This window comes from Patagioenas fasciata, chromosome 1 (assembly GCF_037038585.1).
Source record: "Patagioenas fasciata isolate bPatFas1 chromosome 1, bPatFas1.hap1, whole genome shotgun sequence".
NCBI lineage: Eukaryota > Metazoa > Chordata > Aves > Columbiformes > Columbidae > Patagioenas > Patagioenas fasciata.
In genome coordinates, this window is record NC_092520.1 from 159,350,091 (window position 1) to 159,370,509 (window position 20,419).

Genomic DNA, 20,419 nt, shown 5'->3' on the forward strand with positions numbered 1-20,419 from the left:
GCAACAGATATGCAGCTCTTAAATTATGAAAACTGATGTTCTACTGATACTCCTGAAGATACATTGTGATAATCAAGAGGCATGGAGTAACTGAATAACACAAAGTACTGTTTTCCAGGACACGCAAGGCGGGTCACCTGTAATTTTTTCATATATTAAGCCTAGGATTTAAAGCCACAGTCCAAAAGGAAAATAACTCTTCTTTCTGCCTCCTCTTTGACTCAGTTTATATGGAAGAAGGACAGGGTGCTGACAGCATGGCATCCACTCTTTATATGTCTGCTCAGATTTCTGCAAAGGAAAGCTGACATGTTATGCCCTCACTTGGCCAGTACCTCCTACCTGCCCATTCTAAATACCAGTGGAAACTGCTTTCATTCATCTTCAGATATTGACAGGAAATCCCAATGAGATAATTGTGTCTCCAGAATGAAGATCTTGTCAATGCTTATGTGGAGCAGTGATATGAAAACTCATCTGCCTAGTGATATTTAGAGCACCCACGACTGTGTAGTAAAATCTCTCAGAAACCATGGAAATTAAGACAGTTCGCTAATTAGAAGCGTTCTCTCTAACAAGTACTTATTGATATGTGTGTGAGGCTTTGTGTGTACCTCTGCATGAGCAGAGCTCTTCTGCAAGTGTATACAAGAAAACAGGCAAACAAAATTTCCCTCAAACCCTTGGGAAAGGATGAAAGAACAAAAAATGTGACAGATGTTATTTGTGCTGTTTGATGCATTACTGGGAGGCATTTGGATACCATGATTTGAACACACCGTAAAAAGCTGTACAAAAGCAGAATAAAAGAATTCAGACAATCTAGGGCTAATTTATAGACAACCCCCCTCATTTCAAGTTAGCTTAAACACTCTTTCAGTATGATAAAGATACATACCACTATTTTGATTTAAATCTTTAAACTGGCAAAAGTTGAAGTTGATAGTCTGATATTAGTTAGTTGTATATATTGGGAAAAAAACATTTAGAAAACCCTCTCATTACAACTAGCTACAAAAAATTCATAATCTAAAGGTGATACTTTCAGACTACTCAAGAGATAATTGTATGTATATATATATATGAATATTAAAATAGGCAAAATTAGTTGGAAAAATGCTAGCAGATAATTTAATCCACTGTCAAATATTGTGTTATTTTGTAAATTCAGTGATGGCTCAGTTATGTCTCTATGTAAAATAAAAAATACACATGAGAGTGCTAAAAATATTTATTCTTGCTTAGGACTTCGCTTGGCAAACTTTATAAATGATGTACAGTGTTCCCAGTTCAAGTAAGCCCATGATCAGCCCATGATGAAGATAGCGATGAGATGTGTGTTGACTTCCACATATGATGAATCACTCTTGAGTTGCAATAGGTTCCCACTCCATGACAACGAGGACTAGCCGAGTAAATATATAAAAAAAGCTCAAAGGTACCATTTACAAGTCTGAATTTAGCTCATGTGCTGATGTATTACACTATTTAACAATACTATGCACTGTAGACTTTTATGTAGAGAGGCCAGCTATTTGTTAAATTCCAGCCAAGCAGTAGGAAGCCTAAAAGCTGTTATTGCACAGTGTGCTCTTAGTGTAGGGAAGCATTATGATTTCTAAAAGCCAGCTAGAAAACAAGGCTGCACATTTTACAGTTTCTGTAGAAATTACCCAGAACAAAGCAATAACGCTGACAAAGCAGCTGCCATACACTGTGCAGAGTTGATCATAATAATTATTACTTAAAGTGCTTTCTGCTCCACATTTTAAAGGACACGTCCAAGATGCAGGCTAAGCTTTCTGCTTTTGGACCCTCTAAACTACAAATAGCCCCCTATGGACAAACAGGTGCCTACCCTGTTAACATGAAAAAAGAAGCCAGCTTTTGGTGGTCTCATGTGGTTGCTACAGACAAAGATACGTAGGGTGAGCCCTAGTGCTTTGTGCTAAAGCTGAATAGTCTGATAGACTGAAATGACTGCATTTGAAATACTGAATTCCTACTTTTCATAAATCTGCCACTCTGACACACATAAAGTGGGATGAAAAATGATATAAGCTGCTCGTTAGACCTATAGATTGCATACACTCCATGTATCCAGGGAAATGCCTGCAGAAAAAAACCACAGCATCATAGTAAATCCATCTGGAAAGGAGTACAGGAGTCTATACTAGTACCTACCTCTGCCCTAACTCCAGATCAGCTACACCCAAACTATCCCTGACAGACACTTGCTTCAAACTTTAACAGGAGAAAAATCCCGAGCTTCCCCATGCAATGAACTCCAGGGCCTAGTGACCCATGTGATAACAAAGTTCTTTCTAAGGAGTGTGTCAAATCACCCTTTCAAAAATTTTGCTTCTTTTCCAGTCCCCAGTGGAGAAAGTGTTATCTTCTTCCTTACCACAGCCTTTGAAATCTTTCCATGTTTGAGGACTACCATGTTTCTTCTTGCTCTTCTTTTCTCTGTCATAAATAAACCCAATTATTTCATGTCTTCTGTATCTCTAATCGCTCTTGTATCTCCTCCCTACTATAATTGTCTGACAATTTTCACAAATGTGGTACCCAAAAGAGACCACAGAGTCAATAAAAGTATTTTTGCAACAATGTGATGATTAGAGCTCTTGTCCCTACTGAGCAGCATTCTTGTTACTTCCCATCTTTTCTCCAGCACCTTAAGAATATTTTAAATTCTGATACTGTCCTCCATAATGCTTACAATTCCCAATATTATCTACACATTCCAAATAATTAATGAAAATATTGTGTAGCACCATGACAAGGAAAGACAGCATTTTCTACACCCTTCCACTTAAGCAGTCAGTAATGATCAAAATACCTACTTCTCCAAAGTAAAAAGTCTGAAAAATTAGTACTGGCATGAAGAAATGGAGATCACTAGGAACTAGAAATTATATAAAGAAAAAATCTTTGTGAGAAAATAAGTGCTTTTCAAATCTTAGGGAGAGTATAAAAGCTTAAATAAGATTTTGTTATAAATATGATCATTTATTATTAATATTTTCAGTTCAAACATTCTTTCCATCTTAAGGTTTTATGTGGACAATCCATCTAGGTTAAAGAAAATTGAATATGTTTAAAAGCAAAATGTCTCAAAAAACTTCAAGATACTAACTGTTCATAAATGCTAAGAATTGTCATAGAATTCAGTATACCCTTATGTTAATGCACCACAGAATAAATACACAATTGAGAGAAGGAAAACATGTGAGATACAATATTGGAAAAAATGCAAAAATTACCCTACAAAAGTCAGTAGTGGTTTAGTGCCGTTCATCTTTTGTGTGACCCTTGTATATCTCATACTCAGCATATTAGAAATATGTTTAATGCCCAGGAACGTGGCTACTGAACTCATACAATCTTCATGAACTTACTAGTCATTTCAGTTTAATAACAATTTAATAACAATTCATGTTCGATACGTGAATATCAACACACACTCCAAGAACTGTGCATTGACAATATTGTTTCAATGTGGTGGTGTTTTTACTATCAAATAAACCTGAAATACAGGCAGCTAATGTGACTTCAGGGATCCCAGGACCATAGTAAGCAGGTTGAGAAGTCATCACTCATGTCATTACACAGTTACTCTGCAGATTTAAGAGCCCGTTATTTATTTCTTTAGCTTCCTTCTAGTTAAATTCTTCAATTGGACTCAAAATATAGCATGAAATGCGGTTCTTCAAACTTTGGTTTCACAGCATTATGACAGTGACCAAGTCTTACTTTGTAGCTGAGTTTTTAATAGCTTTGAGGAGACACCTCTCAAGTACAGAATGTGTGACTGTCCTCCAGACTGAGAAAAGCATGAAGTAAAGAACAGCAAAAAATGGTAAAAAGGAAACTTACCATTAAACAAGTTACTAGAATGACAAAGATGCTGAGAAATATGACAACTGCATAAAATCCTTCTTTGCTCCAGATTTTGTCTGCTTCGCGCTGGCCTTGCAAAACATTTTTCTTTTTAAAGCAATAAAACAAAGAGGAAGAGAAGAAAAAAAACGTTACACATTAGCGTGCGCAGATTAAATAGCTCTTGTCAGGCATTAATCACCCTCCTCAACTTTCTCACAGTTCACATTCCACAGTATACAGCACTCACTTTAAGTGCTGCCGTTTGCACACCCACCTCGGCTACGGGCCCCACGTGTCCGTGCAACACGGGGGTGTTTGAATGCTACCAGAGATGATCTAAGACCTTCCCCAAGGCTGCCGGGACAGTCCTCCCAGAGTATTGGGCTGGTCGAAGGTGAGCAAACAAGACTCGAGGTCTTTCTTGGAAACTACCTGGCTCCCAGGTAAAAGGGCTGCACCGCTGCGTGGGCTGCGGGAACTGCTCGCCTGGCCTCCTCCTCCCCAGCACTGATCTCTGGTCCTGGCACCCACGCACCAACCTCCACACTGTTTACACTTGACATAGGAGCCAAAAGCAGGTGACTTGCTGGTTTGTCTTCACGAGCTGAGGAACCCTCACACTGTCACCTTTAGACCACACACACACGCGCCTACGTGCGCGTACGTCAAAAATTCCGATCGTGCTGAAAGTAATCTCATTATCTGTCTGTCTATAGTTCTGGTTATGCTTAAAGTCATCTCGTTATCTTTGGGTTTCTGCTGATGGTACATTTCTAAAACAGCTGTGCACACTAAAATTTCCAGAACTCCTGGGGAACTCCTGGGGATTATGGAATAATAATAATTGAGAAAGCATTTATTTTTTGCTTTATTGCAGTGCGGGGACTTGGTTGGGCTCCAAAATTACCAAAATTTCGCTATGTTTCCAAATAGAGATTTGGTAATAGAAACAGGGTGCATCTACCCTCAGTCTAATTTCAGCATATGATTTAGAACAAACTATATTGACTTGTGTTTCAATGACATCAGTTCAGTAGATGTTGCTCTCTCAATTTTCAGCTACTTGCTTTTGTTTTCTTAGTTGTGCATTTTCAGTACAGTTCTCAGACTAAGCAAAAATAAATTCAGGTTTCCATTGTAAATGTTCAAGGTCTTGATGTTTCCCTTTCACTTAAATTCCCTAATGGCTTTAATTAAACTTGTTTTAACTAGTGAGTTGTCTTCCCATCTCAAGATGGTCTTTTTTCCTCTCTGGGGAACATTGTGTAAGAGGACTGGGAGTTTTCCACAGAGGAAACAGTGCTTCTGTTTAACGATGAGAGGCTGCTCAGTGGACCTGTGCAAGTGCAGGGACTCTTCTAGGACTGTACACAGGTACTTCATGCTCCAGATTCTGCTTAGCCACCAATCAGCCTGCTCTTTTGAACATGTAACATACCAAGCAAACTCCTTGTGTCCATCAGCCTCCCAAACATAGAAAGTCCTGATGAAGCTGAGTTCATGTGAAGAGGGTTGCTGAGGAAGAGGAGATCATGGTCTGGGGAAGAGAGGGCAAGCTGACAAAAAACTGTTGCGTGCTGGATCCCACTGTAGTTTTCATGGTCCTGCTTTCAGCACAGGTTTGTTCTCAGCTTGCTTTGAAAAGGGCCAGGACAGCGCAGATGCAAGACCATTCACAGATTATACTGTCACAAAATGCAAACATTTAGAGAAGTATTTGGTAGCATGGTTAATTTACAGAGACTTGCTTGCTAAAAGAAACCCATGCATGTGTATAACTGGGAGCTGACTGCTTTAGAACTGAAAGCATATAATGAAGAGTTTTCTTTGGAAGTCATAGCCCTAGAGACCATAATGCAAATCCTTTACCTCCTTCTGCTAAACTACAAAAACAGACCTTGTAAAATTAGTGTATTTATGTGTGTGTAATCACACAGTGTTTCATGATCTGGGTTTAAAAGTATCACAGGTATCGACAGTTTAACAAGGTTTATAAGTGTCAGTCTTGGGTTTAGCGAGCAACTTAAAAAACGAGGCTTTCAAAGATAAGCTGTAAATCTTGCCAAATATTACTGCAAAAATTGTTCCTAGACATATTCAGTGTTGCCGCTCTAAGGGTGTGCAGGTCTCTGTGCAATCAGCTACCTCAGCACAGCTAGGTTATTCTATTGAGCTCATGGCACAGGACCCGGGTCCCAATATTGACTCAGAGCCCAAAACTGTAGCTGCTCCTCATTCAGGACTGCTCCTGTTGAGCTCCATGGGAATTCCATAATGACAGCAGCAGCTATAAACTATAAAATAAATGTTTGACCCAGGGTAGGTTACCTGATGGCTTTTCAGTGTTTCAGATCACTCAGGAGGAAATCTAGATAGAAAGCAGGAGTTGAAGGAAAATTGGTCATGCCAACCTTTTGTAAGTGAGGTTTTGTGCCTCTTCACTGAAAGCACAAACACACTAAAAAGTAAATGAAGAGCTAATAGGACTTTTTGACTCAATGAGTGAGAGACTTTAACTATAATTCAATGGTGTCACAAAACTTGTAAAATATTTTATAATACATTTTGTATACATAACTGAGTCTAAGAGAATTAATCTCTACGGCGTCTGTCTAATGGTACATGTGTTCAGGATATATCTTTCCCTTATTTGTCTTTCTGAAAATAAAGTTCAAAGAATATTAACAAATGCTGTGAAAAGCATAAAAAATGTATGCCACAACTTAAAACATATCTGACACACCATTTTGCAGCAGTTTAGCAGTACCTTCACCTAGCCTAGGAAATCTCTCTCCTGGATCTAAGTGCAGGACAACAAAATCATTGCTTAAGCTGCTCCCTAATGACAGAAGAGGCTGTGACCTGCAGTCACTGAGTCATCTCACGCCCACGATAAGGAATTGCTTTCTGAAACATCAGCACTGCTCATTCAGAACTTTGTTCCTCGGTCTGGGAGAACTGATAAGAGGGATGACAACCGCCAAGCTCACTACAAACTGCCCAAGCTCAGGAAAAAACCTCGCAGGGTGGCCAAATGCCAGGGAACAAGTGAAAAAAAGAGAGTTCTGTCCACAACCATGGGCAACGAGCCTTCTGCACGGAGATGTGCTGTGTGTCAGCTCACTGATGTTACTCTGCATTTCTCTCTCTCAAGTTGGGAACCTTTTCCTGCCTGAGAATCCACTAAGACTTTCGGACCATTTTTGAGGAGTGGGATGGTACTACTGCCATCAGAGGGGAGGAAGATAAACTCAAACTAAGCTGCAAAAAGCCACAGCTGATCAAGCCAGGGGAATACCAGAGCAAGTGGGCTGGCAGGGGAGTTCCAGTAGCTCAGCCACCATCAGGTCCTAGAGCAAACTTGGCTGCAGGGAGGAAGAGCATCATCCCCCAGTGTTGACTACATTACCTAAGGAGTGTCCATGATCAGGTGTGTCATTCAGGCAGAATTAGCCAGGTTAATTTAATCAGTTTAAATTCAAGGTGGGGAAGAATCACTGTATTCCTAACAATCTCATGCTATCACCAACCTTACTGAAGAGTGCCTGCACAGGTATCTGTTTTGCTCTGAACTGGAACAAATGTGTTTAGAAAAATGACTTTTTATAAACTTTTTTCTTTTTTTAAAGACATTAAAATCCACTCTGGCTTTTCTGCTCTTATAGAAAACTGGTGGATTATTTCCACAAAAAAAGTAAAATGAGAAGGCAGCTTTTGATAATAAGAAGACAGACATTGACCTAAAGTAGTCACTGTAAAATCTGTGAATGAAAGGTCCTGCCAAGGTACCAGGAGCTGCCAGGAAAGGTAAGTCTACACTGGAAAATAGATTAATTTGTAAATTGGGTTAACCCTAACCAGTTCCTTGCCTGAAATGTTAAAAAAAGCATGGTAAGCTATAGTTCTGAGCTCAGAGGAAAGCTTACAGGGAGATGGGAATAAAACTTAAGTTCACTGAAGTTCACATGGAGTTGGTTTGCTTTTTCTGCTATTTTAACTACATTAGCTAAGGCAGGTTAGGAAAGTCTGCCAAGAAATCGCTTCCACCCCCAGTGAAAACATGCAGGAACATGGGTGACCTCTCAGGCTCCCAGGACACTGGATAACAGCCACTTAGCATCTCCCATGGCAAAGCCTCCCCCCCAAACTCAACCTTACACGCATGTGCAATGCGTGGCCTGGCAGGTCTGCAGGGCTCCTGTTCTTGTGGCTGTGACCTGCTTGCACCCGTGTGGGCATAATGCTGCGTCTGCCCTGTGTGACCACAGGAGCACATCCTTGTGCTCTGCTTTGTTCCTGGGAACCTTGGTCAGTCCAGGCTTTTGTAATTCCTAAGCCATTGTTTTTGATCACTTGTCCTTACAGTGACTTACAGTTTCTGTATGCTTTAAGTGCATGACTGGTTCCTTTGATTTCTTTTCTGTGAAGTTAATATCATGTGCTTCAAAGGCAACCACGAGAAGCCTTCTGCAAAGAGGCTGTAATGGTATATTTTGGGATTGCATAATTTTGGTGTGAACTCTGGAAAATTCTCCATTGGTGCCGCGTCTTCTAGATGGCAGTTAGCTTATCTCTCTAAACACAGTAGCCCTTATTTTACTTACTGTAACTTCAGTTAATCAGTCATTCAAAACCACTTCAAATTCTCTTCTACTCTACTAAGTTCTGAAAACCAATAGCATTCTCTTTTTTCCTTGAACACAATTTAAAGACATTAGGAAGTCAGGATTCCCACACCATAATAACATGGACTGCCTGCACCATTGAATTTAGTCTCACCAACAAGCACCAATTTGGTAATTTGTTCTGGGGAAATCTGCTCTTGGCCCTACTACACACTATGGAGCAGAACACAGTCCTAAATCCCACTTCAGACACAAAATTTAGACCATAATAAAAGAGCAAATGCTACAACTACAACAGGCTATTAGAAGAGAAAGGACATATGAAAGGTATTGCAATTTTCTTGGATCCCTGAAAGGGCAACAACTCCATCAAATGCAATTTTCACATGCCCACAGGTACACAAACCACTTAACACTAGGTAGCAAAGGGATCTGGTGGTTCCTTCAGCAGAGGCATGCAGGGAATCTGCTCTTTCAGCTACTGCAGAAAAAGAAACTAGGATATGAACTTTGAGATAGGCAATTCAATTGAAAAGATATCAATCAGTGATTAATGCATCAGCCGGAGTGCATTGGCAAATTATCACTAGAATGAATGGAAATGTAGTTTCAGTCACCTACATCCGCTGAGACTTTTGCTGTTTATGATATCGCACGGGCTGGGACTTTAAGCAAAGAGCTTCAGTTTTTCACTTATTTTTTCCTACATAATCTTGGTAAAATTTCTTAGGACAGGCTAACCTCCCTCACCATTAACTCTCTGCAGCTGGGGGTCTAGTTTAAACTAAGCCCTGTCAGAAAGAGCCAAACAAGCAACCTCCTCAGGATACATATGTCAGAGATGGGCTGAACTGCCCGCTGGAGGTAATTGACTGTGTTTACCGTATAGAGAGCCGGCAGACTTCCAAGCTTTAGGCTGCTAATCCTGAAGTAGGCAGCTAAAAAAGACATTAATTGCAGCCCTAACACCTCTGCGTCAGCCACCCACCTAGAAAGATGAGGATAGTGTTTCCTTTCTGCACAGATTCGCTGTGAGCACGCATGCAATACTAGTTGTGAAGCATTCAGACTTTTTGGTGGAAGAGCATATAATTTCTTAGTTTATGAATTAATTAGGGTTGTTAATTCAGGAATAAACACACAAAAGGAGCAAAATAAAGTTTCAAAGCTATGTAAAGCTTTGTGTAAGTACATCTTCCTTCAAAGGTTTGCCTGTTTTGATTTTCTTTGTTGTTATTTTGTTTGGCAACATTTGTTCTTAGAGCAAGTTGAGAGAAGAGTAAATAACTGGTTAATAGTTGAGCAAGTAAAGATTATATGTTGTTGTCTTTTAGCTGCTGTTTTCTGTGAAGTCTTACACATCTAAACAATTTATCGAGATACAAAAGGAATACCTATGAGTGTAAAGCTGCAAGAGCTTTTCAGCATCAGGCCCTTAGCTGTATAATCTTCTGGCAACTGAAATATTAAAATATTCTCTTGTTTCTCCAACAGTATTAGAAGGAGTTAGAGTGTGCACAACATTCTAACAGTCATTTTCTAAATGATTCTGTCTGGTTGTCTACATTTTTTTTTTCCAGAGAGAAAATCTAAATATATGTGCACTCCAGATTATTGAAATGTATCTAACATAGATGAGATCTTAAGTTCAGCACTGTGATTTTTCCAGCATGTCTTCATATTTTGATGCCATTTCTCATCTATTATTCATACATGTTCTTGTCTCACGTCTACCTGAAGTGTTATTTGTAACTGAAGTACTAGGAACAAATAATTGCATCTATCACAACCGTAAGGCTGATACGCTTCAGTAACAAAAGAAATGCTGACCTAAAGGAAGCTTAGCCCAGGTCGCTGATGGGTGATATAAAGATCTGATCTGACATTTGGACAGCATTGCTTCGTGTTGTTTTGTATTACAACAGTTAAAACTCAAGAATCCGCTCATTTTCATAGCAGCAGGCTGCCATAGTAGAGCAGGTAAAATTGCATTTAACTGGCCTTGATTTTATATTTCCTTCTTTATACCAAAGACATCTTCCAGATTCTTAAACAGAATTAGAATATTTCAAATGAGCAAAAGCTTTTCTAATCAGTAGAAATACAGGTGAACTTAACAGCCAGTTCTAACTCAGAAATGGCTCAAACATAGGTTTGTATGTAAAAAAAATAGGAACTCTTTACACATATGGGGGAACATATGGGGGAAAAGCTCATCAGAACCTCTCCTTTTTTTTTTTTTCCACTTGTTTGGACATAGCCATCTCTATCAAAATGGGAGCTTTCATGGAAAATGCTGGTTCTTGATAACGTTTTAAGGTATTCAGACCTCACGCTGAATTCTGAGGGTCTTTATATGTAGGTAAGGGCACTGAATAAAATGCAATGTGACATAACCGTGTCTATGAGATCAGTGATTTCCATTCCCAAACGCCTTCGCTTTTTTTCATTTGCTGTGCATAGCTGAAGCAGTCAGCCCAGAATTAGATGTCCATCTCACTGGTAATATCTGGGACACTGTGGAAATAGTAGTGCAGTCTCTGCTTTTAAATAGATTTTTTTTTTCCAAATAATAGCTACAAGTTATATTTTTGCCCTCTTTTTAGAGCAGGTAAACAGAATAAATCTCTCACTTCTCCTGAGAACAAAAAGAAACATGGGTATAACGTACAAATCTAGTTTTGCAAAATCACAAGTGAAGTACACAAGAGACACAGGTAGTGATACTCACACCTGACATCTACATTTCATTTATCTCTCTACTGAAACTGTTATACCTGCTGACCTACATTAATAGACCAAAAGTCCTCGGGCCCATTTCCTTTAAGGCAACTGATGCATACTTAGGATCTAAACTTTGAATTCAATGGTAGCCCATATGCGTGAGGAGGACCTCGATATTAATGCTTAAATAGCGTAATCAAACACTATTAAAGTAATTTAACAGGGCTAGCTGTAAAGTGCTATATAGCAGTAATGCCATCCTAGCTTACACAGTTCCTGCCTCATGCCTGAGAACCTCAGCCTGAAAATTACCAGGGATGCAATAACTGCCTAATCTGTAACAAACTACAGGTTAAAAAATTGACAACCAACCTCAGGGGAGACCTCTGTTATTCCAAACTGGGATAAACTCTGATGCAAAATGTTGATATTAAGGGAGCGCAGCACTTCTTCAGATGGCAGCGCCTCAGCAATTCCTGGCTTTCTGTTCAGTGGTGAAACAAACAGCTCTACGCAGTTCTTCTTCCCCTAGGAAAATCAAAAAGAAAAGCAGAATCAGAGGAAGGGTCTGAGATCAGATGATCTCTGCTGTCACTAGATTTGTAACTATAATGCCAGAAAAAAAAACAAGCATGGAATGCAAAGGCTTCAATCTGTTCTGTGAGGAGAGTATATCTATTCCCTGACTTCTTCAATCCCAGATGACTGTGCAAGAAAATGCAAATACTATACGTGGGCACATGTGTTTTGTCTCGTTCACTATTGACAAAGTATCCTCTTCCTGACTCTAGTGCCATTAAATGAGACAGATCAATGTAACATGGTGAGGAGAGGAACCGTGGGATGGGTTCAAGGGTGAAGGGCCAGCAGGGATTTTAGCAGATAGTTCATCTGATCTGAGCTTAAATGCAGCTTTGGTTTAGAAGGTGGTCCTTAAACAGGAATTCTTAGTATGGCGCTGTGGTATTTTGGCACTGCTTTCTAATCCCATGTCAACACATCGCAGACATGCCACGATGAAGTGTAATGAAGTCTAAATGTCAACTGTGGTGCAACTCCTTAAAATGGCACAACAAAATGAAAGGACCAGAAAACTTTTGTTTACATTTAATGGGTAAAATGAGCATGTCTATTCTCCCCTCTATTAATTCCTGCTCAAGTGCCTTTGATGCAGCCCTGGTAGCCCAAAGTGTGCTGTACTAGAGACGTCAACGATGCTCACTCTGTCTCAAGGGAGCAAAAGTGGAGGGTTCTTCTGGTTGTGATTGACTAGAACAGCACCTGAGCCCAGAGCTCCAGACAGTCTTGTTGTCCACACAGGGTGTGTGAATCCAAGTTCCCCAGGGCTATGGCCAACTTAGATGTGGCTGTGACATAGAGACCTGGGGGGTTCCACATATGCAAGGGTAAACATGGAGTTACCACCTGGATTGCTGCCTGCATAGGCAAGAACCTCATCAGTATGGTTATTTCTATTCATTGTTTTGGGATGACAGAGATCAGTCCATACCAGTATAATACTGATTTTCCTCACTTCCTTCCCATCACCTTGAATATGCATCTGTATCTTTACTGAAGTAGAGAAAAATACATCTTTTGCTATTCTTAAAATATCTAGTTTTGTATTCAGAGTAGAGCTGCACAGAAAGAGATGCTTTCAAATGTGTTCACCCTAAATCTTCCTGCTGTGCTCTCACATGTGCTGCTGGTCCATCTGCTCAATAAGATTGATAAGGACATTGGCTACGTGTGGGACGAGGCATTTTTCAGTGGGACTATTAGATCAGCAGTCTTGTAAGGAGTGAAAACAGACCTGCAGGTCTGAACTGTCAGGCAAAGGCAGACACTTTTGTCAAGCTGACAATTTGAGGCTGTGGTCCTACTCAGTTGTTGATGTGGGTAGAATCATAGAATCACATAATAGTTTGGGTTGGAAGGGACCTTCAAAGGTCATCTAGTCCAACCCCCTGCAATGAGCAGGGACATCTTCAACTAGATCAGGTTGCTCAGAGCCTCGTCCAGCCTGGCCTTGAATGTCTCCAGGGATGGGGCATCTATTACTTCTCTTGGCAACTTGTGCCAGTGTTCTACCATCCTCATTGTAAAAAATCTCTTCCTCATGTCTGACCTGAATATTCCGTCTTTTAGTTTAAAACCATTACCCCAACACGCCCCACTAAAAACTCTGTCCCCATCTTTCTTGTAGGCTCCTTCTAAGCACTGAAAGGCCTCAATAAAGTCTTCCTGGAGCCTTCTTTCTCAAAGATAGGTGTCTGCTCCTGGGTGTAAGTGGCAGGCATAAGGCAAGGCTTCATGGGGGCACAACATTTGTAGTGTTTTGTGCCTCCTCTGTTTAGGAGCCCATTAAAAGGCCTTTATGGAAGAAAGGTTTACTCAAAAGGTTAAGGAGACACTGGAAATGCCCAGTTAATATTTCCCAGCAGACTATGCGTTGTTATATGTAAGAGGCTAGCAAGCTCTCTGCTCTCCTTGTGCCCAAGCAGCTCCTGGCTGCTAGGCTCCTGATCACTTCTGAGAGCCGCTCTGTTGGGAAAGAGTCAGCTTACCTCACTTCAGCCATCTAAACTACCTCCAAAGTCACTGGAGAGAGATTGGCATCTCCAGAGAATGATTTAATCCATTCTAAAATAAACAGGATCTCAATGCCTCTCCTCCTCCAGTTACCCTTCCCTATATTGCTTTTACAGGGAGCCTAGATGAGCAGCTTAGACTAGGCTGAAGTGAAGTGAGATGAATTCTGATGTGCCCTGCTTGCTTGCCAGCACTCTGCATGAGAGGAACTGCCTCATGTTAGAAGGACGGAAAGTGGGAACAATGTCTCCTAAATTGTATTTTTCTTCCTTGTTACTTTCGATTTTCTGTGTGTGATTTTTAGAGCAAACAGGATAAAATTTTGAGTTCTCCTTTACATCATTAAAAGATGTACTCATACCAGACTTTTCCAGATGTGGAGAAGACTAATTAATTAATAGCATTTAATGTATTCTGAGCTATAAGCAAAATGTCATTACCTCTTCACTTGGACTACAAATGAGAGGAAAAAGGGAAAAACTATGTAGCCAATAGAAAAATAAAAAGCATATTTCTTCTGCTTAGTTAATTCTGCTTAGATAATTTTCACAGAGCATAGTGAGAATGCTACTAAGTGACTTAATATGTTGAAATACACATCCCACACTCTGGAACATGTCTCATTTAATTGTGCTTTTTTCTGAATATGTCTTTCAACCTTTCATTCTAGATAATGCAGGGGATGAAGGAGATTTAGCATCACTTGTCATGAATGAGTGACATCCCTGGCAAACATGAAAAGGGCTGCATTGCATTCCTATTGATCTTTTCGGCTGTACTTCTTGTGTGATCCTTTCTCACAAAGACATTATTTGCAGGTGTTTTAGAATCCTTTTTGATGTATACATTCCTGTCTAGCTATCAAGGCAGGAAATACTTTCATGGTGAACCTGTCAGTTTTCTTCCCTTATATCCAACCTGCACGTAGAATAAAAGAAAATAACTCTTCTTCTTTCTGCAATATGAATTGAATGCTAGAAATTCATACATGATGCTGGTTTTTCTTTGTTTCATGGCAAAACTGTCATAAAAAGACAACAGTGGTAAGAATGCGTACTCTTAACCATACATAGGGAACCATACAATGACAAATGCTTTTTAAAAGTCTTTGTTGCTAGGAGCACATTTATCGTCATCTTTTGCAAATATGATACCGTAGAATACAAGATCATTTCTGAGCATAGATTTTTATAGCTGAAGAGCAAAACATGAATATTAATATTGTGAGAAGACATTTAATTTACTAATGGAAAGTCTGAGGATAAATTGTGGAGATGCCTTGGATAGGCAGAATAGCATCTATTTTTTGAGCAATACTCAACCTTTGAGAAAAAAAAAGAATAAGTGTTTCTTAATGACTGTAATGTAGAACTGCATTCAAATGAAAACTAGGGGACAAGCAATCCGCTTATGAATAGGACACAAAAGAGATTTATCTGACTTAATTTTTCTCTAGACTGTAACTGAGAATGGTTTCCTTTCAAAAGAAAATTTAAATCATTTTGTAATGGAGATATATTTTTTCTGCAGTGTAGTTAAAAAAAGATTAGGAAAAGGTATTTTTCTATCCTATTTTATTGTACTTTTCTGTAGTAACAGGAGAATTCCGAATAACCAGGTACATTTTATTATACACAGCCCTTTGGTACTTACAATGACTCTGTTGATATGAACTTGCTGAGGTAACAGTCCCAGTGCTGCTGCTACTCCTTGGCGAAATATCCGAAGCAATGTGATATTCAGCTTATTTACATCCATTTGCAGTGTCTGAAAAACAAAACCAGTTCAAATGAACTCCTTGCTCAACACATTCCGTTCTCAAGATGACAGATCTCTGGGACTTGTTGCTAATTGTTTTTTACCGAGAATGATAATCTGTGCAATCTACTTGCGTTGCAATAAAGACCAAAGGAAAATCTAAGCATCTTAAATCCTGCTCGTTAGCAAAGTACCACCTTTCCTCAACTACACTCAAAATACATTCCAGAGGTTTTTGGCTAAATTTCTTGAACAAATCACAGAGTTCAAGATAACACAATTACTACATTAAAAATGAAAGTCAAGCCTTAAACATCAGTTCACCTTTAAAGAATGAGATGTTGGATTTACACAATGAAGATTTGCTTTCATTTTTATCTTAGCATTTCTCCCCGCAGGTGAAGAATGAGTCAGACATAGAGAAATTATACAATTTTAATTCTGATTAGTGGTTTCTGAGATAAAAAAAGAAACATTCTGGATACATTCAACATGCTTGAATTTCCTAAAACTTCCTCATGTGAGTCAGAGAATGCTATAATTCTCAGCAGACCAACTACATCAATCACTGAAGCATTTTCTTTCTCTGCATTAGAATCACAGTGAAATTGAAACATTTCCTCAACTTCAAGTTCTTCTTGTGAAGTCAGTGGAATTTTACCCAGGAAGTAAGACCCAGATATGGGGTCTTCACATGACACCTGGTGGTCAATACTTTCATGTGGTGCTTTGGGGTCCCTTTCTTCACTTCCATATACCCTTTGCAGACAATACGTAGTGAAGGAGAGATGCAAGAGGAGTATGTTACACAGTCCCAGAAGACTTCCAATGTTTCTGGCAATTTCTGACGTATAAAGTTAGTATGTTCTGACTGAGTCAGTTGACTTGAGCTGAAAAAGGTTTTTTATTTTAAGATTCCTATTTAGAGCCACAGGCCACCTTGCTGCTCTGAGGATCCAAGCAAGTGTTCTTCCTAACCAGAGCTGCATAAAGAGAATTAAATACCCATGGGTCAGACATCACACTGGCAATATGGTCCAGAAAGAAAGGCAATTTTTTTCTCAAAGAAAAACAGCAGCACACATTTTGACTGTTCTTTATTTATCAGTGTTTATTAGTTATGACATAAAACCATAAAATATTTGCTTTCCTTTTCCACTGTCAATTTGATTTTTCCATCTGTACTGCAAGTTTTTCTTCCCACCCCCCCTCCTTTTCTCACTTTTTAACAGTAATGGGATTGTCAGGTCTTGATACATCAACTGAGATCCACTCTTACCACACAGTTGAGCCTTAATTCAGCTAGAAGTATTACAGTATTCTTCAATTTAACTTACTGTTTAACCCTCGCATTTTCAAAATGCAAAACCTTCTCCTCTTTGCTACTTCTTGAATTAGACAGACATCTTGAGTGGCTACAAAACTGCTTCAACTTTGTCATTGAAACAGAGAAATGTCTTGGGAGGGGAGACAGGGAGATCTAACAGATCCAAGCACAGTTTATTCTGCTCTTCAGATAGGTTCACTCAGACACGGTGCACCTGAATGATCCAGCAGACAAGAATTGGTTTGGAGCTGTGAAGCCATCACTACGCTGAAAGACGGCAGCCTGGTCTGAGGATGCTGGGGAAATGAGAAAGGGAGTTGTTGCTGAAATAGGAAGGCTGTCGTGATGGTCCCTAGAGATCCATCAGGATGGCATAAAGAGCGTGAAACTGCTTGTACAAGTCAGTGACCTCGAGTTATGGGGATAATGCTAGCTGTTGTTATTGAGCAAAATTAGCAGGCATAAAATCGAAATTCATTCACTTGAACATACTTGAGCCAGGGACCGGAATACATTAAATGTTAAATAGTGTGTTAAGAGCTCGCTGAAAAAGACACAGAAATGAAGCAGCCAGAAAAATATCCAGCTTCAGATGAAATAGAAGCTCTTAAAGAGCCTATAAAGAGGCTATAAATTCTAATAGATTTAGTATACTGGGATTATGGTTCATCATATCCAGGGACAATAAAACATGGTGAAGCTCCATTAGCTTCAGGAGAGTCACATTTCCTTCCATGAGGTCTGAATTTGGTCCACCATGTCTTACAACAAATAGTCATAGGAAGGCTGCACAGTGTGTGTCTCTCTCTCTAACAACTACATCTATATTGTCCTTGGTGGTTCTGAGGGAAGCCTGAAGATGACAGCACTCACTCTGTCAGTCTGGCAACAGCCTGCTTAGAAGGCTCACCTGGACTTGCAGCTGGAGATTTCAGGGTCCTTTTAGGAAACCTTGTAAGTGGGTGGAGGGTGGGAAGAAATTGATCCTTAAGCCTCATTTCAGTGTGCTTCTTGTGCAGTAATAAAGTTTGTGTGTGTGTGTGTGTGTGTGTGTGATTATTCATCCAAAACCCCCAAGTAGTTTCTGAGGAAGAAGTAGCTCGCATTTTTCTTAAGAACCTTGCCTTGCCGTCCATCAAAGCAATCTGCTTCTCAATTGCTGGTGTTCCTGTGAAGCTTAGTTCCTTGGCAATTCTAGTAAAAATTCAGTAAGAGTGACACTACTTGTTCTACATCAGTCAGCACAAGACAGCGTGTTTGCCTCTTTGTATCAAGAGGAAAGTGAGCAGTCCAGAATCTGCCACTTTAGGAATGGGATTTCTAACTCGATCAGTGAAAGAAAACATAGAGAAATGTTTGATGGGGTTCCAAGAGCGCCTACTTTACAGTCAGCAGCACATCACAAATGTGGTTTGTGCTCTCTGTTACCGCCTTGTTTGTAATAGATTTGTAAAAGCATAAAGTGGACCAGACTGGAGACACATCAAGTTCAGTATCCTATGGTCAACTCTGGATGCTTCTGGAAAATGACAGGTACAGGGCAACATTATACTCTTTTCCCAAGTTCCTTTTGTCAAGATACAGGCTAATTCATGACTACTCAGAAGTAAAAGGCAATGGATCTCCTCAATTACGTGAATGTTATCATACAATAATGCATACTGCCACCATCAAGGTCTCAGATAAAGGCAAAGATTGGGGGCATTATATTTTCAAGTCCGGCATGTGCCCTCTAGAAGGTGACTGAAATTGAAGTCTGACCCGAGCATTTAGTACAAAATTGCCTTTCTGCCAATTCTGAACTATGATAATTTTTGTTAAGAAAAGTTAGTCGGAGAAAAAAAAATATCCCAAAAAACCCACCACCAAAAAAAAAAAAAAAAAGAAAGAAGACAAGAAGAAAAAAACCCCACAAAGTCCTAACTATTCTTATCACTAGAAAATTCCTAAAACATTATTAAAGTTTCAATATTTTAATGTTATTGTGCCATTCTGATGGCAAGCCTCAATACTGTGTTGACTGTAGTCCATAAAGGTAAGAGATTAAGATAGAAAACTGATAATGGATGAACTACTAATGCAATAATACCTGCACATTACGCCAGTAGTATAAACTGGCATTAAAAGAATCACTCCTAGAATGGAAACCTGTTCAGCCATTTACAGGTTATAATTACACACACAAAATCATTATGTACTCTAACATAATCTGCAAAAAAACTTGAAATTAACCCCTGTAAAGTAAATCCATAGAAATAAATAAAATAAAGCATTAACATAGATACGCAAGCTATTTCTTACTGTGTTCCTCTAGTTGCTCCTTTCGCTTTGGAAAAGAAAGGGCTGAAGCATCCCAGTTAGACAGCACTAATCACTTACCCTTTGCTCATCTGCAGTGTTTATCATGGATTGCAACCTGCTCCCCAAGGAGTTTACAATTTTGAATCTGCTACCGCTGTTGGCAATAACGACTTGTTGAGCCTAGAGGCGAACACCCTGGAGGACTCATTTCCCCGAGCAATTATCAACCTGGATATTGCAACTACAGCCACAGTTTTTTGGTTTATCTGATCCAAACAAAATGGATAGTTTGAAGTGAAGGACTTTTCTGCTTGTAGTGGAAACCTTGGGAAGACAGAGTTCCAGAGAGGGAAACGCAGCACAGGAAAACACCAAAGACTATTCACAACCAAGATCCTACAGAGGCTTTTTAATAAAGATTTTTATGTTGAAGAGAAAAAGAAAAACCAACCAACCAAACAAAACACAAACATGAAAGGGATGAATGCATAACACAGTTTCTGAAATAATATTTTTAGAATCTTATAATAAATTATAATATGCCAAGTCAAGTTCTGCTTCTCAATAAAAATTCTGATATGCCTCTCTTTCTTATCTTTCCTTATCATCCGTAATATCCTTTCTGCAATGAGCCTCAGATATTCAATTCTTTTTCCACACATTGTTTAATCCCTTCTAAACTCTCCCTGGTCCCACCACCGTAGCTGTTTTCTCAAACCTTCAGCTCGCCTGAATACACAGGAAGAAAAATAATTAGGGGTGAAGTCTGTCTCAGCTGTACAACCAAGGCAGGATACATTTATCAGGAGTGAAGGTGAAATTGTTGGACTTGTATTTGTACAGTTTGGGTACAGGACTACAAAAAGTCTGGCAACAAATTGTGAAAATACCTGCATTTTCTCTTTTCTTCTCCTAAAGCACAGTAGAATTGCCTTCCCATTGCTGTTCAATGACTTGAGATTGTAGCTGCACTGGACATCAGGTTAATCCCTTTGGCTGGCTCAGGTGGACAAATACACATCTGCAGAAAATCTTGGCTTTTATAATATTGTGTGTCATGGCTCACAGTGGGTTTAGCATCTCATGTAGTCCATGAATCTCAGCTTCTGATGCAGGTCAGCATTATGCAAGTAGAACAATGCATTTTGCCAAGACGAGCGTCCAAAGGCAATTTGCCCTAAACCAAACTGGTGTCTGCGGTGTC

General features: G+C 39.5%; 1 protein-coding gene across 2 annotated transcripts in view; it reads right to left on the reverse strand.

The window, feature by feature from the left end:
* PTPRR (protein tyrosine phosphatase receptor type R) overlaps window positions 1-20,419 on the reverse strand; it is a 152,622-nt gene that overhangs the window by 60,821 nt on the left and 71,382 nt on the right. For both annotated transcript variants that reach the window (XM_065862807.2, XM_071799205.1), the window contains 3 exons: window positions 15,483-15,596; window positions 11,610-11,765; window positions 3,883-3,993 (listed from right to left, as the gene is read on the reverse strand). In XM_065862807.2, the coding sequence (XP_065718879.1) occupies window positions 3,883-3,993; window positions 11,610-11,765; window positions 15,483-15,596 (381 nt within the window). The remainder of the gene's footprint in view (window positions 1-3,882; window positions 3,994-11,609; window positions 11,766-15,482; window positions 15,597-20,419) is intronic.